This window comes from Baudoinia panamericana, assembly GCF_000338955.1.
Source record: "Baudoinia panamericana UAMH 10762 unplaced genomic scaffold BAUCOscaffold_4, whole genome shotgun sequence".
NCBI lineage: Eukaryota > Fungi > Ascomycota > Dothideomycetes > Mycosphaerellales > Teratosphaeriaceae > Baudoinia > Baudoinia panamericana.
This window is the reverse complement of record NW_006911260.1, coordinates 1,334,568-1,359,438: the sequence shown is the minus strand read 5'-3', so window position 1 is coordinate 1,359,438 and position 24,871 is coordinate 1,334,568. Positions and strand designations below refer to the sequence as shown.

Below are 24,871 nucleotides of genomic sequence, written 5' to 3'. Positions count from 1 at the left end.
TCGAAGGGAGCACTTCCGACCTGGATGTAGCGGCCTTTGTTGCGAATGCACTCGATCCCGGCATTTACCAGAGGCGGAGCGCCAGTGGTGTCTATAGCGATAGTGGGCCCAAGACCGTCGCTAACTTCTTTGATAGCTTCAACCAGAGTCTTGTCGCCCAGCTTGGAGCCATCAACGATATGAGTCGCGCCCAACTCCCGGGCAAGCTTCAGGCGGCTTTCGATGCGATCCACACCAATAATAGTACGGCACCTTGATGGTTCGGTCAGTAAACGTAGAGAACGATTTCAGACCAACTTAGCTCACCCCTGGATCTTTGCGCCCATAATTGCGCTTAACCCAACGCCACCCAGGCCCATAATTAGAATGACATCGCTGGAAGTCGCTTTTGCAGCATTGATCACAGTGCCGGAACCAGTTTGGATGCCGCACCCGAGGGGAGCGAAGAGCTGAAGCTCCTTCTTGTCCTTGACGAGGTTCTTCGCATTCACAACGCTGCACTGTCTCACGATCGAGAGGTTGGCAAACGAAGACTGTCCAAAGAATTGACCTCCTATCTCTGGCTCACCGCTTTTGGACGCCAGTGTAAAGTCTCTGTATGGTCCGCCGAAATTTATATCGTTGAAGTCAATGCAATTCGAGTAGTGGCCGGCTTTGCAAATATCACATGTATTGCAAAATGCAAACGAGAGAAGCACGGGGTCGCCAGGCTGAGCAACGGTCACTCCCTTGCCAACCTCCTTGACATAGCCGCTGCCTAGACAATGTCAGAGTTGCGAAGGACGTTCGCTATGAAGTTCAACTTGCCTTCATGGCCCAACACTCTCGGATAGAAAGCGATCGGAGCCGCTCCGCCCGGAATGCCACCAATCATTGCCTGGGATGAGGGTCGGTTCAATGGACATCAGGATAACCGTGTCGAAGCGGACTTACGTCGGTATGGCAGATGCCAGAGGCCACCATCTCAACGAGAAGCTCGCCTTCACCAGGCTTGCGGACGCCAACCTGCTCCATTTTCCAGCCGCCGTTGGCGTGAGTGTCATGGCAGACGATAGCCTTAGCTGAGTCCATCCTGCTGGCTGAGAGTCTGCGATCCTCTTCTTCCCGCTGCCAGATGCGTAAGAGAGAAGGAGGGACGTTGTTAGACGCTCTTCCGGACATACGTAAGAGACAAAGTGGAACTCACAAGGCAAACACCCTTCAGCACCCGAAGTAGGACCTTTTGACGATGTACTAGTATCAATCCGGGTCAGCCAATCAACAAAGCACCCACATCAGCATCCATTGACCCTGTATAATATCCACGAGCCCGGGCATTGGGCTCGAGCATAGACGCTTTGCCCGTGTGACCCTAAGTTTCTAGTCATCAATGAAAGCATAGCTCTTTGAAACCTTCTCTACCCCGCGCAGTTCGTGAAAACTCCACATAATGGTCTGGGCGGAGATGTCTCGCTTCTGGCTGTTGATAACGGCAATAAAGAGAACAACACAGCCGCTGGTCCCTGTTATGGAAATTATACCCTTCCAACGCAACGAAATGAAAAAGGACATGTGCTGTCCACTGGCCGTGTGCACCACACGCAACTCCATTGGTCCTACAAATCTCATTGACGACAATTGGCTTCGTTCTCAAGCGAAGCACGTTCAGTCTTGGAGACCAACATCTCGACAGCAATGATGTCCGGAGAGTGTAATGATGGAGCAATCGCGTGTCTTTCCCAACTTCGCGTATGAGCCTCGTTGAAACAACCGTTACCGCGGCTTAAACGCTGCGCTACGCACGCTCTGCAGTAACGAGACGTCAGCTGACCCCACGGTGACACAAGCTGGACTGTACACATTCCACGATGCCAGCGCTTGAGCGCAACCGTGTGGAGACGGAGGCCATCGCTGGTACAATTCCCAACAAGGAGAAGCAAATTGCCACGTTACAAACGGAGAGGGACGCCGGTAGCCGCCCACCCGTCTACCAACCCTCGAGACTGCGGTCTATCGTACAAGCTGTCGTACATTTGGCCATCGACAACTGGTTTCTCATCGCACTGGGGACCGTGATTGCCATAGCGAGCCAAGTCCAAGTACCTAATGCCCGACAGCATGCGAAGGAGACTGTTGTCACCTATCTGTGCGTCAGCATTATCTTCTTCATCACTGGCTGCACCATCGACCCCAAGGTGCTACTCCAGAACTACAAAGAGTGGAAAATCCACCTCTTCGTCCAGGTGCAATGCTTCCTCATGACTTCCGCGATAGTTTTCGCTGTGGTGTCAGTAACGGCGACCAACAAGCATTTCATGGACCCAGCATTGCTTGTAGGCCTAATCACCTTTTCCTGCGTGCCAACCACAATCAGTAGCAATGTAGTCTTCACCCGGGAGGCGCATGGTAACCAGGCCCTTACTGTAGTGCAAACAACGATTGGCAACTTCGTTGGCGTGTTCGTCTCACCTGCTCTGGTGGTGCTTTACACAAGCGTCAAGACTTGGTATAATGCTGTGCTTCCATCTGACTCTGGGGACTTTGCCGCAATCTACAGGCGCGTGCTGCAACAGCTCGGGCTGTCCATCTACGTGCCATTGGCGGTCGGCCAGTTGGTACGCTATGCTTGGCCAGATGCGTGCAAGACGGTTTTCGTTCAATGGAGGATGAACAAGGTCGGCCCAGCCTGCTTGCTATTTATCATCTGGCAGTCGTACGATGGAGCGTTCGCGTCTCACACCTTTGACACCATCCCTGCCAACAACATCATTTATCTGGTTTTCATGAGCATAGCCGTGTGGCTTCTGCTCTTCACAATAGCACTACTGTCCTCACGGCTGTGGCTGTCACCAAGAGATGTGGTATCAGTCTGCTATTGCGTTCCTGCCAAAGGTCCCGTTGTCGGGATTCCGCTTATCGACACCATCTTCGCCAGCGTCGATCCGAAGCTGAAGAGTACAATTCAAATACCCATCATTGTATTTCAAGGGTTCCAGATTGCCTTCGGAAGCATTGTGGTGCCTATATTGCGACGTTGGGTCGACGCCAGCGAAGAAGACCGTGATACATTGTGAGAGGCGAGGTCGTGAGTATCTAATAGGTCGTGGTTACTATGTACCTAGTATGATCGTGCCGCATGCTCGTCACCATCATCATCGCATGCAACGCGAGCCATCATCATACAATGTTCACGCCGGACTGTCTGCGCTTCTCCAGCGAGACCTCGGGATCCGGAAAGCCTTCTGTCGTCGGCGCGGCGTGGTCAACGAATCTGTGACTGGCGTCGTGCTCGACATCCAAAGTCGCCTCTTCGATCATAAACCTGCATAACTTTGGTCAGCCAAGCGCAAAGGGTCTGCGTGAGAGAGCTTTCCCGGAGTAACTTACGAAAGCCCGAACCCGAGTGCACCGATGCCTGCCATGGTGGCGAACAGATTCCTGAAGGCGTATTCGTATGCTGCGATGATTGCTGTCTTGAGTTCTCCTGCCGCCATTCCCTTTAACGTCGCTGCGAAGCCTTCCGCGTTGTCTGCAATCTCGATGGGAAGACCATGAGCCGACAGCCGGTGGCGCAAGAAGTTGGAGAATATGGTGCCACCTAGCGCAACACCTAAGCAGAAGCCGAGTGAGCGCATGAAACTGAACATCGCAGACGCATAGGCTGCATCCTTTGCGTGAGCATTGGCTTGCGTTGCGACTTGATGGGCCATAAACAGCAAGCCCTGACCGATACCTGCGGTGATCATAACGAAGATCCTGGGATGAGCAAGTCAGCACGGAACGCACTTTAGCGAGGAACACTTGAGGTATGGTGAACATACATTCCAGGAACGTATGCATCAGGTGACAAGATCATAAGAGCTCCACAGGAGAAGGTGACGATCAGCCATCCTGCACCGCCATCAGCTTAGTAGAAGTTTCAATGGCCACCGAGTTGCTCACCGCAGAAGACAGCCCAGCGATAGCCGCCAATCTTTGTGATCAGTGCGCCGGTAATGCCAGAGACTGGCACGACCGCGGCCGCAAAAGCAAGGAAGACAGTAGCGCTGACGAGCGGTGAATAGAGCTTGTTCGTCAGAAGAAAGAGGTTGATAAAGTACATCTCGGCGAAAAGCTATGAAATCGTTAGCGAGGTTATGAGGATGATACGCAAAGGACCGGCTTACCGTAAGCGACGCCAATACCGTGCACATGTATGCTGCAATGGCAGACTTCGTTCGGAAGACCGACAACCGCAAAAAGGGGATGTGCGCAATGTAGCGTTCGTACGCAAGGCAGCCAACTACGATCAAGGCGCCCAGTATGATCGGGACAAGCGTCGCTGAACTACCCCAACCGAACTGTTGTCCACCCCATGAGATACCAAGGAGAAACGTCGAGGCGCCGACAATGAAGATACCGCAGCCAGTCCAGTCGATCGATCCGAACTTGTTGTACACTGTCGTCTCAGCCTTGACGTAGCGGAGAAGGAAGGGAATGACAGCCATGCCGACTCCGGCAAATGGCAAGTTCACCCAGAAAAGCCATCTCCACGAAGACTTGATGAGTGCGCCGCCTACGATTGGTCCGATGGTGACGGCGAGCGAGCTGACAAGCTGTGTGATGCCAACATACTTGCTCCGTTGCCGCAGCGGGATAATGTCACTCAAAATGATGAGGTTGACACTGAAGATGCCGCCCCCGCCGATGCCTTGAATCACTCTCCCAGCGAGCATTTGACGGACGCTATGGGATGTTGCACAGACGATCGTGCCGATGGTGAATATCAGAAGCGAGGTGAAGAAAGTGCCCCGTCGGCCGAAGACGTCTGCCAGCGCTGATGTCAAAGGTTGTATGACCGCGCTGGCAAGCAGATAGCTGGTGATGAACCAGTAGGCCTTAACCTGATATCCATTTGGTGGGAAGGTCAGCCAGGTTAAAACAAGCCAAGGGCAGCTACACATTGCTACGCTTACCGCATTGGCATCGAGAGCTCGGGCAACGGTGGGCAGCGCAGTGGTGAGAATGGTGCTGTCGAGAGCCACGACGAAGACACAGCAGCACTGGCCTGCAATTACAAGCCATATCTGCTTGCTTGGTTTCCACTCCTTCTCCGCCTTATCCATCTTCAAGCTGCCTTGATCGCTGCCGGAAATCTCACGGACGTTCTCCTCGAAGTCTGGCCGCTTGTTCAATGGTTCCATCGAGATGGGGCGCTCTGCCTCATATGAAGGAGCCATCCTGGCCCACGAGTTTATTGCGGTGACGTTTCGGACCCCAAATGATAGCAATCAGGCGTGCAATGGGGAACGAGTGGGAAGCACGGCCGAAGGATGCCGAGAAGATATAGTAAACATGCAGTTGCAGGCCAGTGAGAAGGATGACTAGGGAACCTGATAGACCTACCTGTCACTTGCAGCTGCAGCATGCCACATTGTTACTAACCACCACAGGTAAGGGGTGTTGCACTGCTGCGCAAGCCACAACTTAACCAATTGACGATAGGGTGTGAGACCGGTAAGCCAGAACAGATAGATAAACATGGCGAAGCGCGTAGCCTCGACGACGCCGACGGGATTGAATATGCAATGTCCCGCTAAGCAAGCGAGGCCGTTGGAGTTTCCGTACGGCTAGTGGAGCCCGTTAAATCGCTCAGCCTTATGGATTATTGAGGAGGCGCTAGTGGCACCTCCAGCAATAGCTGAGCCAGCGGAAAGCTTGATAGAAGTGGGTGTTCTGCAAGAGCTTCGAACATGCATGTCAAGAGAGGTTCACGGCTTCGGCAAACAATTGCTGCTGCTGTTGTCAGCTAACATCGGGAGCTGATAACTGACGTGCCTAGCGGAAGCCCCTCGCACAGGCCACACGGCACTAGAGTAGGCTGCCGAATGTCGTGTTTCACCGACCTTAACTTCCGACGTAAGCATGTTCGGGATGACCTAAATCTTCAAGTCAGTTGTGAGAGCGAAGCTTCCAGCGAGGCTTTTGCGTGTGTGAATGGTTATGGACGACGTGGAAATTGTTGCTGCGGCTTGATCTATTACAAGTCAGCACCCCTGATGCGGGAGGCTCCGCTAGCGGTGCTGTAGCTGATCAGCCTAATTCGTCAAGTTTTCCCACGCTTGTATCGACGAATCGTGGGCGTTCATGCTCGAAACCAACAACCTGTGCGTGAAGCTACGGTATGATGTGTTGGCAGCAGTGATGCTCTTGACTCGTAGTGGCCTGATACCGGAATGAAGCCATCCCGACGCCGGAGAAAAAGCTTGCAGGCTCCCCTGTCGAAGAAGGCGTTCTGAGGCGGAGCTGAAACCGCAAGCCACCGGCTTTGTGCGATACTCGAGACTCCGTCGGTTCCACTGACAGGTCGGATAGAGGTGCTGCCACACCTTCAGCCTTACTACGATCCCAGCCGGTAGCGACCTCGATAAGCTGCTGTTTGCCCAACCAGATGCGATTGATACGGCAGCGAACGCTCATGCGTTCTTGCGCTTCTTCTGGCTGATGCCCGCTTCTGCTTCAGCAGCTTCGTGTTTCTTGCGTTTGCCCACGTTCTCCGTCGCGGCATCCAGGTGGCTCGTGACCACGGTGTCCTCAGTCCTTAAACCTTTTGCTGCTTGGCTTTTCCTCTTGGACTACTACAGGCTCCAGATTTGCGACGCTCATCACCTCGCCGCTGTCCCGCTTGCGCTTCTTCCCATCCTTTTTCGACCTCTTCTCCTCCTTCGCCTTCAGCCGTGCAGTCACCTCTTCAGAGACGTCTTCATACGCAACGCCGTTCTGCCGCACGCCAGTGCCAGCATCCAATGCAATGTAGTCCTGCTGCCCGAAAGCAGCCCTCGTATACTCCTTAGTAGCCTCTACACCACTGTCCTCGGCGACAGCAGCTCCGTATACCCCGTCGACTTTACTTTCTCCCTTCTTCATCCTGTTCTTCTCGCGCTTCTGCCGAGCCTTCTCCGCATCCCATGCTTTCCTGTTGGAGCGATCCATCGTTGACCGTGGCACGAGCGGTTCCTTCGCGCCCTTCTCCCACAGAATCTTGTGACCCTTGTCATCGTACTTGATCTTCTCAGACAGTCGGATGACCTTCTCGGGCTTGGTTTGTGGAGCGGATTCGCCTTCATCCACAGGTTGCTTGCGCTTCCCTTTCGACTTCGCTGAGTTTCCCACGGAAGTAGTCGTAATAGTTTTGTCTTGCTCTTTGTCAGCTTCCGCACCAAGTGCAGCGTCTCCAGATGGGGCTATGTTCTCGTGGTGGTCGTGTGCCTGAGCTGCTGGTACACTGCTCGCGGTCTCGGCAGCTCCCGCTGGCGAAGCCGTGGCGACCGTGTTGCTTCTCGCTCTCTTCGCTGGGCGCGGTTGCGAAGGAGTAGCCGCATCACTGGTCATTGATTCCCTCTTACGCTTGCTTGGCTTGTTGATCGGCTCTGGCTCGCGCGCTTGGACCGGATAGTTGAATGCAGCTTTCCTCGCTGCAGCAGCCGTCTCCGCGATGTGCTTGAAGTAGTTGTGCGCCACATCAGCTTCGCGGCCTTCCGAAGGGTCAGCGGCGGTGACCTTCTCAAGCTCGCGGAAGACGTTGACGTAGGTGTCGGTGGCGAGCCTCCAGGCCTTGACCGCATAGTCCTTGTAGTCTTGATGCTTCTGGACATTCTCAGGATTGGTCGGGTCTACTATTTTGATGTGCAGTGTTTGGACAATTTCCTTCGCCTTCGCTATTTCTGACTTTTGATTTCCGACTTGCACCGTGGCGATGCGAAGCTCGGTAAAGAGTGCCTGCGAAGCATTGTACGCAGCAGTGTCATTCCGCTGCTCGATCTTCCCCTTGCGACCCATACTGTCCAGCAGTAGTTTTAAGGAAGATAGGATACGCCGGGAGGAAATATGGTACTGATCTTGAAACCGCGGCGAAAAGTGCGGGACAAACCAATTTTGGCCCTAGCCAACCAAAACGTTCAAAGCAACACCTCCAAGTGAATGCATGAACGCCACCTTCGCCGAATGCCAGTTACGCGATCCGACTTGCTACAACACCTTGTCGCTTCCTGGCCGCGTTCACAACTCTATTCCAACGACATTGATGGAAGGTCTCGAGTAAGTTGTGGCCGTTACATCTCATCGGAAACCGACGTCAGCGCCCAGCTGGATGGGGTGATGCATGAAATTACCTTGATGTGAATGCTTGCAGTCCACGATCGCGCGACTCGTCAAAGACTCTGTGCTTCATTACTATGGCTGAGGATGAAAGCCCGCTGATCAAAGCGTTACCGCCGGAGTCGGACTATCTTACCTACTTGACTATCATAGAGTACAATCTGAGCCAAGAAAACCTGCCATTACTGCACAGAGTCCTCCAAGATGAAACACTGGCAGTCAACATAGGCTGGGACCTGGTTCATCTGCTAGTGCCTTACCTCCCTGAGTCGGAGCAATGCCTTCAAGACATTGCAAGGCTTGGGAACCCACGAGAAGTAATATTAAAGGTCACTGAGAGCCTTCGCTTGATAGAGTACGAATCGCTGGACCAAGACATAGATGGGCCTGTTGAGCATGCCCTTACTGGCACACCTGACACACGCGTGAGGGCCGATTCGTCAACGTATCCCATCAAGACTGCGCCTACCGCCGATGGAGAGAAGAGGCCTGGCAGCTCGCAAATGGTTGAGCTGCCTCCGCCGTTGCCGTTGCCTGTCAGTCAATTCATCGCGTTGTTATCCATGCTGTCTACACTACATGCGCGCATCAAAGCCAAATATCCAAGCCGATTTCTAAGTACGACGTTGCAAGCGGTATTAGCGAGCTTTTCTAACGCCACCACGCATCGTGAGGAGATGATCCAGGCGATTGTGAGAACGGTCAAGTCCGTCGCTGGTGTTCAACGACCAATACTACCTGCCCGTAAAAGCAGCGGTATGTTAAGCTCTATTCCCGCAGTCGGCGATGCGCCAGCGGGAGATCCTGAAGGTACAACAAGCCGTGAGATAAGCACAGAGGAAGTGTCGATGCAGCGCAAACTGCTACAGTCTTTCGTCACACATATCGTTGAGCAGTACATGCTTAACCTACCGTCGTCGCCTGCGGAGGATGTGCCCGGGATGGCATGGTGTACAAGGATCATGGAAAGCACCTACCCGGAGTTGGTCATTCCGGGAAAGCAAACCATCTCTGAACACTTCCAGCGAGATGAGGGGCTTCACAGACGCATCGATGCTATTGGTCAACTGGTCACGCTTGGTCGAGATCTGAAACTCAGCGATGAGACTCTCCTCACTGCAGCTATAGCGGTTGAAAAGGTACCAGCAGTCAGTGGTTCGCAAGATGAAGACGAACCGCCCGCATCCGCAGAAGACATTCCGCTCTCTCGTATAGGAGCTCTGCTCTTGTACACTGCGCGCCAGGCTGCAGGCATGCTTTACGATACTAAGCCTGCAATCGTAAGCACAATACCCTTTGCTATCTTCCCTGACCACCAAGAGATACTCAAGCGTACGCTTTCCGCATCGTCACCCGCCGCTGGGACAGGCACACTTGGCACCGAGCCCGAATCGCTCATTGATGCCGTCCTCGCACTAGGACTTGTCTGCCTTCAGCACGACAGTATTGGCGAGCCGTCTTCAGACGAGCAGTTCAACGAGTACCTGCAAGTTGTCGCACTACTGTCGTCAAACTGCCCTAGCCCAAATCTGCGAGGTCATGCGCATTACCTTACCAGCACCGTCCTACGCAGCCATCCAGACGAGACGGTACGGTTGGCTTTCATAAGAGACACCCTCGAACACTGCCCCTTCGAGAACCTCAAAGTCAGCGCCGTGGGCTGGATAAAGGGCGAGACGATCGAAGCGAATCCGCCAAGTCATTCCGCAGACCACCATCATACCAACGAACAGTCAGAGTCGGTGGGTTACGAACCTTCTATCTTTGCCAAACCGCTTGCTCTCGAAAGCTTAGCACCGTTCCTATTCCCAACTTTGCATGCTGAGCTCGTGACTGCGCCAGTCATCGAAGCATGGCAGACATTCCAAGCCGGCTTCTCCTTCTACCTGGCGAGCCTCAACTTTCTATACTTGTTGTTGTGCGCAAAGCATCTACATCACAGCCTTGAGATTCGAGACTTGTGGACGGACAGCGACATTGCAGGCAGCTTTTTGCAGCCGCTGAGGGACGCTAGCGCGCGCTTTCGCAAGGAACTTACCCCTAACGGAGCGCTGGCTGAAGAGGTGTCGGACAGGACGCATGCCGAGCTGAATCTGCTTGACGAGACGCTGCACAGGGTGACGAATGCCGTGCGGCTGCTGAACGAGTGAAGACGCGGAGCGCACACGCATGTCGGTTCCAGTCTTCCATAGCGTGGTGTTGGTGGCGTGGGCATGGCAGCGGAACAGATGAGTTTAATGCGACCATGATGGCACGATTCTGCATGTAGCGCGTGACGATTGATGATCGGCCGCCGGTGGTTACAATGTCGTTCTTAGTTAGACACCACAATACACAGTAAGACTATCGTCCACCGATGCTCCTTGCTCGCGATGACCTAAGTGCACGCTGCGATTACAACCCAGGCTAACACCGCCTCCACCGGCTCTCAAATGCATGCCACTTTCTCGAAACGTACAAGCATAGAATCATCGCATCCTCGACGTCGTGCTATGTTCGCCTGACGACCGCTCAGCAGCCATCAGGCCACCAGACAAGCTGTGACCGTATTGTTGAAGTTTCCGGCTCAGCCGACTGACTGGTACAGCAACAACGGCTCGCCTACGTGCTCAATCTCCGGTATCGTGCAACGTAGGTCGAAAGCCTTTGCGAGCACTATCTTGAAGATCTACGCCACAAGTCAGCCTACAGCGTACAGTATGACGGCTACCATAAGCGCGCACCTTCTGCACATTGATACTGTGGCTGGTACTCGAGAAGATTAGGCTCGCCTTCATGGCCTTCGCGAAACGTCGTGCTTGCGTGCTGATCTCTTCCTGCTCTTCTCGGGGGAAGTTGACGAAGTGATCGTACTTTGTGCCGACGAGAAAGGGTATGGCGGTCTTGTTGAAGCCTCGGCCCTGCCGATACCACTCCTTTATGCTGTTGAGCGTGGACTTCCGCGTAAGGTCGAACATGAACAGGATAGCAACCGCATCGTTGCAGACTAAAGGGAGCATGTTGACGAACTCGCGTTGACCGCCCAGATCCCATATTGAGAAGGTGATCTCTGTGTTACGGATTGAGATAGTCTTCTCCATGAAGTTGACACCTGCGAGTCACATTAGTACACAAACTACCAGCACTCCCCTCCACCGCATACCGAGCGTTTGTATGTAGTCCTCGTCCCAGCTGCCCTCCACATACTTGACCATCAGGCTAGTCTTGCCGATCTGCGCATCGCCAACCATGCCAACCTTGATGACCACACTCGAGTTCTTCTGGGCTTGCTGCCTCTCTCCCTGCCCATTTTGACCGTACTGCTGCCCTTGACCCTGTGTGCTTGGCGGTCTGCTCAAGCCATTGCCGTTCTGTAAGGGTGTCTGGTCTGGTGTATTGTCTGCCGATTGGCTGTACGCCGGCCTAGTGAAGCCGGTGTCTGAATAGCTCGTCTGCGGCCTGGGATCGTACTGCGGATTCTGTTGTAGTGAAGAAGCGGTGATTGTATGCATACTCGCATCATCTATGGGCGTCTGGGCGCTATGTGCGCCGCCGGCGCTGGCCTGGTGTTCAGGCGTGTGGTCCATTGTGCGTGGCAGCTGCCCAATGGCTGCTCTCGTGCCTTAGCTTGGTGAACGCTCGCGTGAGCAAGTCACGGCTGCGCTGCACGTCCGGCCGCTACTGGAACGCAGCCGCGTAGTCGGGCTCCAAGCCAGTCGTTGTTGCGTGCCAGTCAAGGTCGAGCCCTCAATCCCACGCCCGATCTGTACCGCTTTGGTCCGATTGTGTCACCAAACACTGCGCTTGCCGAGCCTTGTCGTCAACTGCCTACAAGCTCCATGTAACATTATCCGCACTACTCCCGTTGCTTACGAGGTGAAGTCGACCTTCTATGGTAGCAATAAGACCGGTTCCGCGAACCGTCTTCGAATGGAACCAATTGCGGCACAGAACGCGTGAGGTGCAGAATGGCAGGGGTCGCACGGACCAATGAACGTTTATATACGCCTTATCGATAGTGCAGAGCTTCTGAGACCTCCCAGTACATGAAGGCAAAGACTAAGCACCTCTTGATCTTTCATCACCGTCACACTTCGTCCACCACTCAGAGAGTCCCGATCATGTGCAACGGCAGGACAAGTCACATCCTTGTTCGTGAAATCGCAGGACACGATCTATATCTCCTCAGCCGATGAATCGTCCTTACTGACAGCGAGCAGTCGCAGCACTGGCGCGACCTTCCCACCGTCTTTACTCTCTTCAGACTCGCTGTCTGAAGCGCCGTTACCTTTGGCTCCTGACTTTGGCTCGAGAACAGCATGCTCTAAGCCCAGAATCTTGACGGCGCGTGAAAACCTTGCCAGTGACTTCTCGCTCGTGGACGGTGGCGGCATGTTGACCTCGATAGAGTTCTCGGTCGGTAGCCTGACGCTGCATTCACTCCCAGCGATGCGATGAGACCATTCGTAGTAGGCGGGCCCCTTCGTCGGCAGGGTTAAGTATGTGAGCGTACTTTGTACGAAGTCTTCGTCGTACCATTTCTCGTCATGCACTTGGTGGGCAACCTGCGAGACCATTGGTAGAATGGTCAGCCATGCCTCACACAATGGCTAGTATATACACATCGCTATGCTCACCCATACATCGAGCCCGAAGTGGTTTCGAACAATGTCGGCATTCTCATCGAAAAAGCCGCGATAGCATGAACCCGGCTCGCCTACGAGATTGGTCCACTGTCTGCAGTCTTCGTCATGGAGAGTGCGCCAGCTCCGAACACCGGGCAAGACGTCGTCCCACGACATGGACTCGACCATCTGCTCATTCAGCACCGCTAAGTCGTCCGCATCTGGAGCGCTCTCCGGGATGCTCGCCTTCGGCCCATCTTCAGTGTCCGAGAAGAACCCACGGAGTCGTTGCACCTCTTCAGGGGTGTAATGGTCGATTGGGTCACAGATACCCATGAAGCACCACTTCGGGCACGTCCATGATCCGCTCAAGTCATCGCGCTCCTCTTGCGCGAGGATATCTGCAATGCGGGTGACGATCTCGACAGGAATGCGGGTGATGAATGCCTTGTCGCCTTTACCGAAACGATTGCACAGACGCAGAGCCTGGGTCACTGGTAGAAGCTCAATGTAGGCCTCGAGGTGGGCGCCGAGTAAGTCTGGCTGCACACGCTGCACGTAAGTGTACCGCAGCTCGAGTGAAGGCATTGTGACTGAAAGATCCGGTAGTGGTGTATTGGTACAGTTGCCAAACGGCCAGGGCAGCACTCACGCTCCCAGCTCGCGTCCAGCGATATGCGTTGCGAGATGGGAGAGGAATGGTTGTAAGGCGGAGTTCGGGCGAAGACTGATGAAGTCGAGAAAGACGCGCCAAGACAGGCTTTCACGTAGACTTGGAAAAGGAAGGTGCGCGTGTAGACCCCGATGTCGGGTACGGAAGGCGCGATGGTCAACAATGCTTATATTGTTGAACTGTCCGTAATATATGACTACGCTCATGTCGACTTACGCGCGGATCTCGCCGTGCATGCCGCGTCAAGCATCGCTAATGGTACACTTCAACGTTTAGATCACGGTAAAGGCTTGTTGACATGCTCAGAGAATGGTGCCAAAGCCGAACGTTGTCTTGATCGACCGCACATAGTAATCGTCCCAGTTTCGCCTCGTATCGATCTCGGAACCCACAGGCACACCTGTAATAGTCAGCCAAAAGTTGCTGTACGATCTGATGATTTGTTACTTACCTTCCCAGTCAACCCTCATCACAGTCACGGCATCAACGTCATTTTGCTCGAATTTGATCTTCAGGGTGCTGTAGTGTCCCTGAGGCCACTGTGCTAACCGCCACTTCTGCTCAATGTAGCTTGGCCGCTCAAGCTTTACATACGAACCTGAAACGTTTCCGCCGAAGATTTCGAAGCGGCCGCCCTCCTTTGCCCCTTCGAACAGCTTCGGCGGCGCTCGAGTGAAGGCGGCGATTCGCTGTGGATCTGTAAATGTCTCAAACAGCTGCTCTGCGGTCGTTCGAAACTCCTGCTGATCCGAGAGCGATGTGACGTTGACCCTTGACCCGTTTGCATTGCTGGAAGTGGCAGTCGCGCTTGATGAAGCCGGGTTATCACCTTGCTTGGCGACTGACGAGCTCTGCAATACGCGCGGGGTGCTGAAGCCGGACGACGGATTGCTGCCCGGTGCATGTTGGATATCTTTACCGTGTTCCGATATCAGCGCCGGGGCAAGCTTGGCGAGCGTCTTCCGGATTTGCGGAGTGATATCCTTGCGAACAAGTTGCTTGACCGGCTCCTTACTCAGATCGGAGCTGTAGACTTCCACTTCGAACTGGTTGTAACCTTTGTCAGCACTCCCGACTCCAAAGAGTGAGGTCAGGTGCATATGAGACATACGACGTACTCATCTTCCTCCGTGTCATGTGCGACTTCTGGGATGGTGATTGTTCCGCTCACATCCTTCGTGTCATTCTCTTGACCCTCAGCCTCACCCTTCGCGGGCACCTTGCCGGTCCATTCGAGCTGTAGCCGCACATCGAAGATTGTGATCACCTTCCCTTTCCGCTGCGAGACATCGACGTCGCCGTCCATGCTCATCAGCCTGCTGATCTCTGCGCTCGTTCCGTCATCCTGGCTGGCCTTGATGCCGACAAGGTGTTCGCTGAGATAATCTTGCGCCCATGTGGAGACGTCCTTGTTCACCCAATGCCAGTTGTTTGGATTGTGTAGGACCATGGCGAATGACTACAGAATGGAGGGTTGCGAGCCGAGACGGAATGATAGCACAATACCGGATTCTGTGAGAAGAGTTAGAGGTTGCGGGTATTTGACTTCGGCAGATGTATGAGGCAGGGTGAAATTGCGATCAGTACGGAGAGGTAGAATATCTCAAGCTATTCCGCATGGTAGAGAGTACAAGTCCTAGGACTGGTGCCAGCTGTGTGTATCATCAAGCAATGGTGAGGTCGTGAAGAGAAAGGATACGTACCGAGAGATTTTGAGGCTTCCCCAATGCCAATATGAAGGACGGCAGATACGGCAAGGTGTTAAACAGTAAGCTGAATATATCGCTGCTTCGGAAGAGTCTAGAAACATGTGCGCAACAGTTATGCGTGCGCGTTGTGCCTGAGGTTAAGGCTGAACGCTTCCTTGATCGCACTAAGCTACATTAGGCGACGTGAACGGACTGCTCGCGACCTCAGTCCAGCACGTTTGGCATATTCGGAAGCAGACATGACAGAGTAGCGCCGCAGCAGCAAACGACCAGAAGCACGTGATAGGTTTCCCAATATTGGAAGATGAATCGACCAGGCGATTCCCAGAGGCCTCCACCGCAAGCCCAACAAGCGCAGAAGCCCGCAGACAAGTCGTCTATGGGCCTGAGATCGCTTTATCTCATCCAGTACAACTTCGTCTCGGCTGTTCTGTGGGCGTCCATCCTCGCCAGAGTGTTGCTGTTAAATGCCACCGAGGGCTACCAGGACGTCTACCCAGCTCTAGGAGAGACCACGAAATGGATCCAAACGCTTGCCGGACTCGAAGTCTTTCATGCAGCCGTTGGTGAGCCATCACCCACGGCGACAAGGGGGTCATAGCAGACTAACGTAACGGCCAGGTCTCGTACGAGCCCCTGTCCTCACAACGGTAATGCAAGTCGCCTCCCGCTTTCTCCTCGTTTGGGTTATTGCGGACAGATTCCCCGCGACAGTATCGGGATCACCAGCCTACAGCACGATGTTGATTGCATGGTCCGTCACGGAGGTGATCCGGTACAGCTACTTCGCCATTATACTTGCCTACGAGAAAGTGCCGGCGTCAATCACCTGGCTCCGCTACAACACTTTCTTCGTGCTGTATCCGCTTGGCATCGCGAGTGAATGCTGGCTCATCTGGATAAGCCAGGGACCTGGGGTCGTGCAGTTGGGTCCGCTGTGGCGATGGTTTGTATATGCGGTTCTGGCGATCTATGTTCCTGGTGAGTGTCTGCCAGTACCGAGACCTTCGACGGTTGTGGAGCTGACATGCTTGTTTAGGCGCTTACATACTGTTCACGCATATGATGGCACAGAGGAGAAAAGTCATGCGTACTTTGAATGCGAGACGGCAACGATGAGCTAACATTACAGCTGCTTGTGGCGTATCGTATGCCACTTCTCGTTCGGAGAGTAAGCCGCAGCTCGGCTCGGACGACGGCAGGGCGGAAGACCGCGGTCAACACCGCGCGCGATGTCTCCGCCTGATCCCGCGATCCATCGTGACTGTGCCTAGCAAACGATGCCGTCCTAGGTAAGTGCTCCGCAGCTTGCACCCTGGTCATATAAGCATTTGGCAAAGGATGAAAGCGAGAGCACGCCAATACTGACGGATTCGCCACGTATCCAGGAGATCCAGTACAGGCCTATATACGATGCCAATGGGTATCGGAAAGGATTACAATCTGTGCACAAGGAAGCGAAGTTCTCGCGCCTGCCCATCACTCTGTACAGGAAGCATCCTACTCTGCTTTCCGACCTTAGTCGCCCAGTGGCATACTCTCCACAGCGTCGACCATGCCTCGAAAGTTGTCGGCTTGCAACTCAGCATACTTAACGCGCTCCTGCGCCCAGTCTTGGTGAAGCCGGCTGACGTAGTATTGCGTATGGTTGAAGAAAGAGATCTCATCGCGGACGCATTCTTTGATGAAGACGCCGCGGGCGTGCTGGTTGACGATGCTTTGCTTGTCCTGTTGAGACTCGTTAGCACGTCGCTTCAATCGCACGGTCGAAAGATGGGACATACTGCGACAATTGCATTCTCAACCTTCTCCGCTTCGCCAGGCTTTGCCGCGTCGCCTTTGGCTTTGATTCCCTGTAATCTCTGCTCGTTCTGCTGGATTCTTCGCTCCAGCTGCGGAATGTTATCCCGCGCCAGCCGATCTCGGCGATCGAACATATCACGCATGCTGACAAGTGCGTCGCGCATAGTTTTCAGGTCCTCTAGCAAGCCTTCATCCCAAGCTCGAGATTCGTCTTCGAGCAGATTCTGTGAGATGGAAACGTGCTTCGCGGTACCCTTGAGCCCTTCATTGAGCAGCGGCACATCGTTGGTATCGATAGCGTAAGTGTCCGCAGACGAGTCGGTAAGGCTGGTAAGTGTCATGCCGAAGCGACTGTACTCCCCGGCCAGGCCTTCTTTGCGCTTGCAGAGGCGCTCGGTCAAGTTGCAGAGGTTGATGTACAGCTCCGCCGATCGACGAATACCGGAACGTACGGTGTCGGAGGTGTCTGGCAGGTTCTGTGGTAAACTGTCTTCGAGGCCCGGTGGTAGCGGTTTGCCAGTGAACTCTTCTTGGACGGAGATGGTGGCCTGCTTGCGCCAGACGGCGAGCTCCTGTCTCGATGTTAGCGCGGCAAAAGCAAAGGAGGTCATACTGGTTTGATTACCGTCGGCACTGTCAAAAACATAACAACCAGCTGCTCCTCCCTCAATACCGGATGTCGCACGAGTGCGTTGGTAAAACGCGCCAACCCTCGTCTCCGCTTTTCAATAAAGGTCTGATCCGCAGCGATATGGTTGCCATTGATCGCCACTCTCTTCGGAGGCAACAGCGGAATCTGTCGGAACGGGTAACGCTTGTGCAAGCAATCAAGCAGCCACACAAAGTCGCTGTATCGGCGGATGACCTTGCTGTTCCGCCTCACCGACGCTACTTCGTAGTTGCGATGCTGAAACATGAACATGCCTTCTTTCTCATCCAGCAAGTTGACGGTGACGATCTCCTCCTGTCCCTTCGAAGTAGTAGGTCTCGGTGGAGCAGGTCGGCGAACAGTCCCTTGTCCACTGCCACTGCCTTCGCCGAAGCCGTCTCCGCCAGCGCTAGAGCTGCCAAACCCACCCTCATTGCTGATGTTGCTACTGCCGCCCCACGTTGTGGAGCCATCCTGTTGTGCCGCTTGGCCATTCCCAAAAGTCCCACTTGGCTGGGTGTCACTAGGATCCGCGGCGCCGGTGGTGAAGCTGCTCGTAGTGCGTTGCGGCGCGCCATTCGTATGCGGATGTCCCTTGTGCATCTGCGGACTACCCCATGGATCACTCTCGGCGAAGCCACTGGCGCCGAAGCCTGGCTCCGGCATATGGCCGTTTTGCTGCTCAGCGCCGGGCTGCGACTGGGGTGTAGCAGGCGGCGGCTGAGTCTGCTGTGCGGTCTTCCTCTGTGGCAGGGAAGGCTGAGGAAGTTTGTTGCGTCTCTCATCAACCGCGTCCAAGCTCAGCTCCTCGCCTTCCTGCGACAGTCCAATGAGGGCAAGCAGCACGTTGAACTCGTTCCGACCCAGCTCCGTTGCTTGGCCATTACTCGACACAATGTTCCAGATCTTATCTGCCGCATTGCCCGAGACGACTTCGTGGAGCAGCTTCTGGCAGTCTTGCGCGCTCACGCTCCCTCCCGTCTGCATAGCGTCGAAGGCATCCACATAACTATCCGGCATGCTCGCCCCGGCCAACAAGCTCTTCACCAACCCCCCTCGTCCAGCTCCTTTCTTCGAAGGCGTGAAGCCCCAAGGCGAGTCGTCACCGCCAGCAGCATTGCCATCGTCGCCGAACATGCTCGAGCTTGTCCGCGCTTGGCCGGCATTGTTGCCTTCACTGAAAAGGCCAGTCGCTTTCTGCCTTGGTGTCGGCACGTCTATGTCATCGCCAAACAGCGACATTGTATATGGCAGGACAAAGGGATGTAACAAGCAATAACCCGAACAATTAACAGAGATCAGTCGCGCGGTAGTTCATTATTGTAATGGTGTTGATGGAGCGAGCTTAGATCGTCCATGCTATGCGAACCGTGCGTCAGCCGCTGCATCATCGTGCCTCGAGCGAGCGGACGGATTATCGTGGTACACCTAGACGACCATTGAATAACCCATAAACCACCTGAGCGTCCAGAAAGATATGACTGGGGGCACGCGTCTCTGCGTGACTGCTATCGTCGTACCAAGCTGTGGCTTATCAAGATTATAGCTCTACAGTAGACATTGTTCGAGACAAAAGCATTCAACACAGTGCTTCTCATGACAAAGTCTCCGAATTACACCGATAGCCGTTAGCTGCCCAGATAGACCTGAATGACCGCAGACTTCGTCGCCTTCGCCCCGCACTCTTTCACCACGCACGTCGACCACGGCGCAGGCAGGCTTTCCTCCTTCTCCGTCGCCCTCTGCTTGCCCTTCTTGCTTACTTTCCGCAGCCTTTTCTGCGCACAATCGCCGCAGTAGGCATGCCCACACGTTTTCACGATCCAGACCTGCTGCTTGACCTCGTCCTCGCTTACCGCAAGCTCGTCGCCGCAGTTGGGACATACAACCACGTCCTCCTCGCCGGGATTGCGCGTGAAGCCTTTCTCCGGTTTCTCCGGTGCCACGTACGGTGAGGCAGGGCGTTCTGGAGCAGGTACTCCGTAGCCGAGGTCGAATGCGGCAGCGCCGTAGTCCATGTTGATTGCCATGACTCCTGGCGCGGCGTTACGGCCATGCTGGTGTACGGCTAGCCGGTCATGGGCGGGACGGTATTGGTGCCTGCGAAGGTGATCCAGATGCCTGAGGTGCTCGACGTCCAGTTCGTCGAACAAAGCCGGCTCAGGCTCAGCGTCCCGGCCGAAGAACCGCTGCGCAAACCGGGGCAGTCGGCCGTTCATATCCACGCCTTGTGTGCGAAGCATGTTCCATATCGGACCAATGTGGAAGCCGCCCTCGTCAGCGGCTTCGCTTCTCGTACCAACTCCAGCAGTTGCGCCGGGCCGAGCTGCGTTCAAGCCGGCGCCTGCTCTCGGTCTGGTGTTTAGATGTACGACATCGTCGTCTGCCGTGAGGTCTATGGGCTCCACGCTCATGTCTGCTGGGTAGGGCGTGAGACTCCTGGGTGGTGCTGAGACTACGGGTGAGGGGTGGCGACTTGTCCGCTGCGAATCAGGCAGGGTACGCTCGGAGATTATCTCTAGCTCGTCGTCGTCCACTATTACGGGGGATAGTGACCGCGTGATGTTGGATGCTGCTCTGAGCTGCGCCAATCTCGGGTGAGCGGCTCGCTCTGGCTCTGAGGGTGTTGCTCGCCTGTGAACGTGGATATCGTCGGAGACTTCTGCGAAGATGTTCCTGCCACCAAATCTAGGCAGGCGCGACGCATGTGATGATTCTGCTGCTGCCGCTGGAGCTCTCGCATCTTCCATTTCCGAACCAACTGCAATGTCCTCGTCCGTCAGATCAATGACCGGTGCCGCTGATGTCACTGTGCTCATCACCGGTCGTCTAAAGTCATAACCGTCACCCGGAAATCGTCGTAGACCAAGGCCAGGAGGTGGAGTTGTCCGCATGGGCGGTAAGGCGAGTCGTGGGCGGCGAGCAGCATGTTCGTTCGTGTAGTGATCATCTGAGGGAATAAAAAGCGAGTCCGGTGAACCGGACCGGTTGTGTGCGTTCATGGCGCTGTATGATCGCTGCCAGACGGGAGTCAGTGAGTGACATGTCTAGAGAGACAGCATGCTATGGTGGCGTTGTGGTGCCAGATAAGACGTACCTTGCTGGGCTGCTGGTTTCTGTTGGAGAAGGCGCCTTGAATGGCAACCTCCATACTCGCTTGCCAGCTTCTTCACACGCCACCTTTTATATCGACCAACTCTTAGCTTCAGCAGTGATGAGTATGGGTAGTATCGCACTGGTAATGTGAGTGCAGCACACAGCACCGTAGTGGGAGTGCGGTGGCGCTTGCAGCGGATGCAGTGCGCTGTGTTCGGACGATGTGCTGTGATGTGGAGTGGCTACTCGGCAGAAAGCCAGAAGCGCTGATCAAGCGAGGCGAGGCCCTGCCTTTTCGCCAGCGTTACCTTTCTCTGCCACCCTGGTGGCATGCCGCTAGTTTGTTGCACAAGCGAATGTGATGACATTCATAAGACATCGTTGTTCAAGGTTATCTGGTAGACGAGCAACAGCGCAGTGCCCACGACCATAGACTGCATCTTTCTGCACATTCAGCGGCTCGTACGCTACAGTCCTTATGTCCGTGTGAAACCGCTGATCCTACATACAACACACCGCGTGGCGGGAGTCTGCTCGGTCCAACCCTATCATACACATCAAGTCCGCCGAGCTGAACTCCGGTTGCCTTGCCTTTCCGAATTCGACGTTCATGCTGTTATGCCTGCCTACGCAGTAAGCACGCTAACAGCACCATCCCCGGTCAAGGCAACAAGCGACTTCGCGCTCGCACCCCATTTCATGTCCACAGCATCGATGGCCTTCCGCAGCGGCTCGCTCCAAGACTTGTTGCTCTTCGCATACTGACTGACCACCACGCCACCCGACCCACACGCAGCGAGAAACTGGCCCGTGTAGTCCCACGAGAGTCCGGTGATTGCTGTGCCGACATCAAGCGTCTTCAAGGCATTGAGCTTGCGTAGGTCCCAAACCGTGACGACTGTCGAGCCTTGAGTGGCTGAAGCCAGCCATGTGCCGTTCTCGGAGAAGGACAGCGAGGAGATGGCTCCACTCGCTGACGGTGGGAAAGTGTGAGCGAGCTGTGAAGTCTTGACGTCGTAGAGCAAGATCGATCCATCTGATGTGCCAGCTGCTAGAAGATGGCCGTCAGGGTGGAAGGCGACGGTAGTGTACTCTGCTCGCTTGTTAGCCTGCTTCATGCACATTGTACCTTAACACCATGCTTACCGTGATCCGAAAAGACCTGCGTAAGCACCTTTGAATGCTGCAAGTCGTACATCACGAAGCTCTTGTCGATACCAACAGACGCTAGCAGATCGTGGCTTGGGTGTACAGCGACAGCCGTCGCAGCGCCAGCGTGCTGGTGAAACTTCGCTTGCACAGTGCCTTCTTGGCTTACCACCACTGCGCCGCTGGCCGTAGCAACCACAGGCTTGTCGTTCGCCCAAGCTCCGTGTAAAACGGCACCCGACCCAAGGTTACTCCTGGTTGTGAACGCGCCTTGTTTGAGGTCATACACGCCGATTGCGCCATCCGAGTCACCACAGAGGAAGAAGTCGCCGGTTTCATCCACAGCCAGAGATTTCGCTCCAGTAAACTGAGTATCTGCAGTCGACTTCACATCGTACGTGGCGATTGCGTCACCAGTCGCCCATTCCTCGGGTACAGGTCGCTTGCGGCGGGTGGATGACAGCCTCTGCTGCGTCTCGTCGATCTTCGCGAGGATGGCTTCTGGCAGCTCCTGGCCGTCGACTTGCATGGCATCGCCATTTGTATGAGAAGCTCCGTTTGGCGCGGCAGTCAGCGAGAGCTTCGACAGTGCGTCTCTCGCCTCGTCTCTCTCAGTCTGCAACCGAGCTATGACCCTTTGCGCAGAGTCATTATAGTAGAGTGCCGTGGATAGCTCCTGCCGCGTCTCCGCCAACTGCTGCTTGAGCTGAAACGTCTCGAGGACAAGCGCATCCCACTCATTCTGAAACGTCGAGAGCAGCGCGGGTATGGATGTGAGCGTCGGTGGTCGAGGCTTGACGAGGCGTGATTGTTTGAGATCGATCAGGTCTTCGAGTGCGAGCGCTTCCCCATTGACGGGATCGGTGCCATTCTCAGCGATGTAAGCTTCGACGAGTCTCCGCTCAAAGACATTCCCTACACCTACCGTAAGCTTGCGGTCGATCGCTCAATGGTCGAAGGTGACTGACCGGACTTGCGCGACGCGACGGGCTGTGAAGGCGCTTCGCCGGAGACTATTGAAATTGGTCAGCGACATCCGATCCTCACACCCACAGATCGTCTCTTGTAGACTTACTTGCGCACAACATCTTCTAGCCTCCTCTTCCGATATGGTACCTCATGCACTGCGGCATTGCATGTCGTGCTCGCTACGCGAGACTTTTCGCGTGCGGCAGGTTCCGGCACCTAGTGCACTATCACGTGTGATCCTGATCCCGATCTGGTCGCTGTCTCAGCAACCCCTTCACTGGCCTTTACTACACCCAAAAACCGCAAACGCAAAAGAGACCAGCGCCGTCGCTTAATGAACGCCATTCGAAGGCCGCTTGACGGACTAGCGACCGGCCTTCATTGCCGACCTGCTGTTCTCCATGCCTCGTCGAACGTTCTCGGCGGGGTCCCGTTTCTGTCCGATGTCCAGCCCACAGAAACGCCGGCATCTGCCCCACCTATGCAATGCGAAGCTGCGAGCGAAAGAATGAAATCATAAGAGCTATACATTTACCAAGGCAATCCCGTCCTTTTCCATATACTCGACTTACTTCTTTCTCCCTTCCATAAATCGGTATTGAAAGATAGCAAGCACTCGACCACAACCCATCTACCAAGCGAAAGACACAACAATGGCTCACAATGTTCGCAATACCCCGCCACAACTTCCACCGCCTATCTAACGATCAATCATGTAGATCCTTAAGGTGAAGAGCGGCGTTATCTACGGTGACGACGTAAAGAACCTCTTCAAGTACGCTCAAGAGAAGACCTTCGCCATTCCCGCCATCAACGTCACCAGCTCTTCCACCGCTGTCGCAGCGCTCGAAGCCGCGAAGAACGCCAAAGCACCCATCATCCTCCAGGTCTCGCAGGGCGGTGCCGCGTACTTCTGCGGCAAGGGCATTGACAACAAGAACCAGGAAGCATCCATTGCTGGTGCCGTGGCTGCTGCGCACTACATCCGCGCCGTCGCGCCTGCATATGGCATTCCTGTCATTCTCCACACCGACCATTGCGCCAAGAAACTCCTGCCATGGCTCGACGGCATGCTCGATGCGGACGAGGCGTGGTACAAGGAGCACGGTGAGCCGCTCTTCTCCAGCCACATGATCGATCTGTCCGAGGAGGAGGTCAAGTACAACATCGAGACGACCGCCAAGTACCTCAAGCGTGCCGCTCCAATGAAGCAATGGCTTGAGATGGAGATTGGCATTACCGGTGGCGAAGAGGACGGCGTCAACAACGAGTCCGTTGACAACAACAGCCTCTACACCCAGCCCGAAGACATCTACGAGATCTACAAGACGCTCAGCCCGATCAGCCCATACTTCTCCATCGCCGCCGGCTTCGGCAACGTGCACGGTGTTTACAAGCCTGGCAACGTCAAGCTCCACCCTGAGCTGCTCAGCAAGCACCAGAAGTACGTGCAGGAGAAGGAGGGCACGAAGGAGGAGAAGCCTGTCTTCCTTGTCTTCCACGGAGGCTCCGGCTCCAGCAAGAAGGAGTACCAAGACGCCATTTCGTACGGTGTCGTCAAGGTCAACCTCGACACTGACTTGCAGTACGCTTACACCGAGGGTATCCGCGACTACATGATTGGCAAGAAGGACTACCTGAGCAGCCAAGTCGGCAACCCGGACGGCGCGGATAAGCCGAACAAGAAGTATGCCGAGCCTGCCACCTATTATGCTGTGAACGTACGTTGACAATTTATAGATACTACGACCCCAGAGTCTGGGTGCGTGAGGGCGAGAAGACCATGACCAAGCGTATTGCGGAGGCACTCAAGGACTTCAACGCCGCGGACCAGTTGTAGCACATTCGTGCAAGCGTGGCGATCGGAGCGGGTGGTGAGGGGCTAGGCGGTTGGCGAGAGGTGAGAATGTTGTAGATACCGAAAAGTGCAGCCATTGGGAATATGCCGAAGAATGACTGTACCAATGGTACGCATTCCGGCTTCGTCCGATTCTGTTATCCAACCTAAACTCGTTGGGTTGCTCAAGATTTATTAGCACGGTTGACACGGTCAAAGTTGTTGCCTCGGTCCAATTCAATGCCATCTGCAGGGTCGAGTTGTGTC

The 24,871-nt window shown here is 54.8% G+C and overlaps 12 protein-coding genes across 12 annotated transcripts; 3 read left to right on the top strand and 9 right to left on the bottom strand.

Annotated features, from left to right (window-relative positions):
• Positions 1–302: 302 nt before the first annotated feature.
• BAUCODRAFT_32431 (uncharacterized protein) lies at positions 303–1,375 on the bottom strand (the record flags this gene model as incomplete). Its single annotated transcript, XM_007676293.1, has 3 exons — positions 934–1,375; positions 808–877; positions 303–757 (listed from the first exon to the last, which is right to left on the bottom strand). Exons 1-3 carry the CDS (start codon positions 1,159–1,161, stop codon positions 303–305), a joined length of 753 nt encoding a protein of 250 aa, XP_007674483.1. The 5' UTR covers positions 1,162–1,375.
• Positions 1,376–2,725: 1,350 nt separating this feature from the next.
• Positions 2,726–4,729, bottom strand: BAUCODRAFT_32429 (uncharacterized protein). Its single transcript, XM_007676292.1, has 5 exons — positions 4,146–4,729; positions 3,922–4,093; positions 3,801–3,870; positions 3,367–3,735; positions 2,726–3,301 (listed from the first exon to the last, which is right to left on the bottom strand). Exons 1-5 carry the CDS (start codon positions 4,692–4,694, stop codon positions 3,157–3,159), a joined length of 1,305 nt encoding a protein of 434 aa, XP_007674482.1. The 5' UTR covers positions 4,695–4,729; the 3' UTR covers positions 2,726–3,156.
• Positions 4,730–6,300: 1,571 nt separating this feature from the next.
• Positions 6,301–7,995, bottom strand: BAUCODRAFT_423233 (uncharacterized protein). Its single transcript, XM_007676842.1, has one exon. It carries the CDS (start codon positions 7,795–7,797, stop codon positions 6,553–6,555), a length of 1,245 nt encoding a protein of 414 aa, XP_007675032.1. The 5' UTR covers positions 7,798–7,995; the 3' UTR covers positions 6,301–6,552.
• Positions 7,996–10,495, top strand: BAUCODRAFT_423234 (uncharacterized protein). Its single transcript, XM_007676841.1, has one exon. The coding sequence runs from the start codon at positions 8,193–8,195 to the stop codon at positions 10,263–10,265; it is 2,073 nt and encodes a 690-aa protein (XP_007675031.1). The 5' UTR covers positions 7,996–8,192; the 3' UTR covers positions 10,266–10,495.
• A 186-nt stretch (positions 10,496–10,681) lies between these two features.
• BAUCODRAFT_121261 (uncharacterized protein) lies at positions 10,682–11,606 on the bottom strand (the record flags this gene model as incomplete). The annotated part of the gene is made up of 3 exons (XM_007676840.1): positions 10,682–10,783; positions 10,839–11,206; positions 11,258–11,606. 3 exons carry the CDS (start codon positions 11,604–11,606, stop codon positions 10,682–10,684), a joined length of 819 nt encoding a protein of 272 aa, XP_007675030.1.
• Positions 11,607–12,269: 663 nt separating this feature from the next.
• BAUCODRAFT_146923 (uncharacterized protein) lies at positions 12,270–13,307 on the bottom strand (the record flags this gene model as incomplete). The annotated part of the gene is made up of 2 exons (XM_007676839.1): positions 12,270–12,659; positions 12,732–13,307. 2 exons carry the CDS (start codon positions 13,305–13,307, stop codon positions 12,270–12,272), a joined length of 966 nt encoding a protein of 321 aa, XP_007675029.1.
• A 387-nt stretch (positions 13,308–13,694) lies between these two features.
• On the bottom strand, positions 13,695–14,842 carry BAUCODRAFT_67541 (uncharacterized protein; the record flags this gene model as incomplete). Its single annotated transcript, XM_007676494.1, has 3 exons — positions 13,695–13,792; positions 13,844–14,438; positions 14,504–14,842. 3 exons carry the CDS (start codon positions 14,840–14,842, stop codon positions 13,695–13,697), a joined length of 1,032 nt encoding a protein of 343 aa, XP_007674684.1.
• Positions 14,843–15,305: 463 nt separating this feature from the next.
• Positions 15,306–16,514, top strand: BAUCODRAFT_32422 (uncharacterized protein). Its single transcript, XM_007676291.1, has 4 exons — positions 15,306–15,667; positions 15,723–16,082; positions 16,141–16,393; positions 16,490–16,514. The coding sequence occupies exons 1-3, from the start codon at positions 15,406–15,408 to the stop codon at positions 16,218–16,220; spliced, it is 702 nt and encodes a 233-aa protein (XP_007674481.1). The 5' UTR covers positions 15,306–15,405; the 3' UTR covers positions 16,221–16,393; positions 16,490–16,514.
• On the bottom strand, positions 16,486–18,883 carry BAUCODRAFT_32418 (uncharacterized protein). Its single transcript, XM_007676290.1, has 3 exons — positions 17,530–18,883; positions 16,886–17,476; positions 16,486–16,829 (listed from the first exon to the last, which is right to left on the bottom strand). The coding sequence occupies exons 1-3, from the start codon at positions 18,793–18,795 to the stop codon at positions 16,620–16,622; spliced, it is 2,067 nt and encodes a 688-aa protein (XP_007674480.1). The 5' UTR covers positions 18,796–18,883; the 3' UTR covers positions 16,486–16,619.
• Positions 18,884–19,018: 135 nt separating this feature from the next.
• On the bottom strand, positions 19,019–20,900 carry BAUCODRAFT_138136 (uncharacterized protein). Its single transcript, XM_007676838.1, has 2 exons — positions 20,651–20,900; positions 19,019–20,570 (listed from the first exon to the last, which is right to left on the bottom strand). Exons 1-2 carry the CDS (start codon positions 20,702–20,704, stop codon positions 19,182–19,184), a joined length of 1,443 nt encoding a protein of 480 aa, XP_007675028.1. The 5' UTR covers positions 20,705–20,900; the 3' UTR covers positions 19,019–19,181.
• Positions 20,901–21,120: 220 nt separating this feature from the next.
• BAUCODRAFT_32416 (uncharacterized protein) lies at positions 21,121–22,956 on the bottom strand. Its single transcript, XM_007676289.1, has 4 exons — positions 22,874–22,956; positions 22,767–22,811; positions 21,796–22,713; positions 21,121–21,742 (listed from the first exon to the last, which is right to left on the bottom strand). Exons 1-4 carry the CDS (start codon positions 22,884–22,886, stop codon positions 21,276–21,278), a joined length of 1,443 nt encoding a protein of 480 aa, XP_007674479.1. The 5' UTR covers positions 22,887–22,956; the 3' UTR covers positions 21,121–21,275.
• A 112-nt stretch (positions 22,957–23,068) lies between these two features.
• Positions 23,069–24,715, top strand: BAUCODRAFT_32415 (uncharacterized protein). Its single transcript, XM_007676288.1, has 3 exons — positions 23,069–23,432; positions 23,487–24,454; positions 24,508–24,715. Exons 1-3 carry the CDS (start codon positions 23,421–23,423, stop codon positions 24,605–24,607), a joined length of 1,080 nt encoding a protein of 359 aa, XP_007674478.1. The 5' UTR covers positions 23,069–23,420; the 3' UTR covers positions 24,608–24,715.
• Positions 24,716–24,871: the final 156 nt, after the last annotated feature.

What these genes read in the sequence shown, in the direction of transcription:
- BAUCODRAFT_32429 (XM_007676292.1), bottom strand. Translation starts at nt 4,694, where the DNA reads ATGCTCGCTGGGAGAGTGATTCAAGGCATCGGCGGGGGCGGCATCTTC. An exon ending in CGGTATTGGCGTCGCTTACG is followed by an intron (nt 4,094 to 4,145) that starts GTAAGCCGGTCC and finishes ACGATTTCATAG; the next exon opens with CTTTTCGCCGAGATGTACTT. An exon ending in GATGCATACGTTCCTGGAAT is followed by an intron (nt 3,736 to 3,800) that starts GTATGTTCACCA and finishes TGCTCATCCCAG; the next exon opens with GATCTTCGTTATGATCACCG.
- BAUCODRAFT_423233 (XM_007676842.1), bottom strand. Translation starts at nt 7,797, where the DNA reads ATGGGTCGCAAGGGGAAGATCGAGCAGCGGAATGACACTGCTGCGTAC.
- BAUCODRAFT_423234 (XM_007676841.1), top strand. Translation starts at nt 8,193, where the DNA reads ATGGCTGAGGATGAAAGCCCGCTGATCAAAGCGTTACCGCCGGAGTCG.
- BAUCODRAFT_32422 (XM_007676291.1), top strand. Translation starts at nt 15,406, where the DNA reads ATGAATCGACCAGGCGATTCCCAGAGGCCTCCACCGCAAGCCCAACAA. An exon ending in AGTCTTTCATGCAGCCGTTG is followed by an intron (nt 15,668 to 15,722) that starts GTGAGCCATCAC and finishes CGTAACGGCCAG; the next exon opens with GTCTCGTACGAGCCCCTGTC. An exon ending in TCTGGCGATCTATGTTCCTG is followed by an intron (nt 16,083 to 16,140) that starts GTGAGTGTCTGC and finishes ATGCTTGTTTAG; the next exon opens with GCGCTTACATACTGTTCACG.
- BAUCODRAFT_32418 (XM_007676290.1), bottom strand. Translation starts at nt 18,795, where the DNA reads ATGTCGCTGTTTGGCGATGACATAGACGTGCCGACACCAAGGCAGAAA. An exon ending in TGTTTTTGACAGTGCCGACG is followed by an intron (nt 17,477 to 17,529) that starts GTAATCAAACCA and finishes ACATCGAGACAG; the next exon opens with GAGCTCGCCGTCTGGCGCAA. An exon ending in TTGAGAATGCAATTGTCGCA is followed by an intron (nt 16,830 to 16,885) that starts GTATGTCCCATC and finishes GAGTCTCAACAG; the next exon opens with GACAAGCAAAGCATCGTCAA.
- BAUCODRAFT_138136 (XM_007676838.1), bottom strand. Translation starts at nt 20,704, where the DNA reads ATGGAGGTTGCCATTCAAGGCGCCTTCTCCAACAGAAACCAGCAGCCC. An exon ending in GAAACCAGCAGCCCAGCAAG is followed by an intron (nt 20,571 to 20,650) that starts GTACGTCTTATC and finishes CCCGTCTGGCAG; the next exon opens with CGATCATACAGCGCCATGAA.
- BAUCODRAFT_32416 (XM_007676289.1), bottom strand. An exon ending in CGTCGCGTCGCGCAAGTCCG is followed by an intron (nt 22,714 to 22,766) that starts GTCAGTCACCTT and finishes CGGTAGGTGTAG; the next exon opens with GGAATGTCTTTGAGCGGAGA. An exon ending in GCAGGTCTTTTCGGATCACG is followed by an intron (nt 21,743 to 21,795) that starts GTAAGCATGGTG and finishes ACAAGCGAGCAG; the next exon opens with AGTACACTACCGTCGCCTTC.
- BAUCODRAFT_32415 (XM_007676288.1), top strand. An exon ending in GCGGATAAGCCGAACAAGAA is followed by an intron (nt 24,455 to 24,507) that starts GTATGCCGAGCC and finishes GACAATTTATAG; the next exon opens with ATACTACGACCCCAGAGTCT.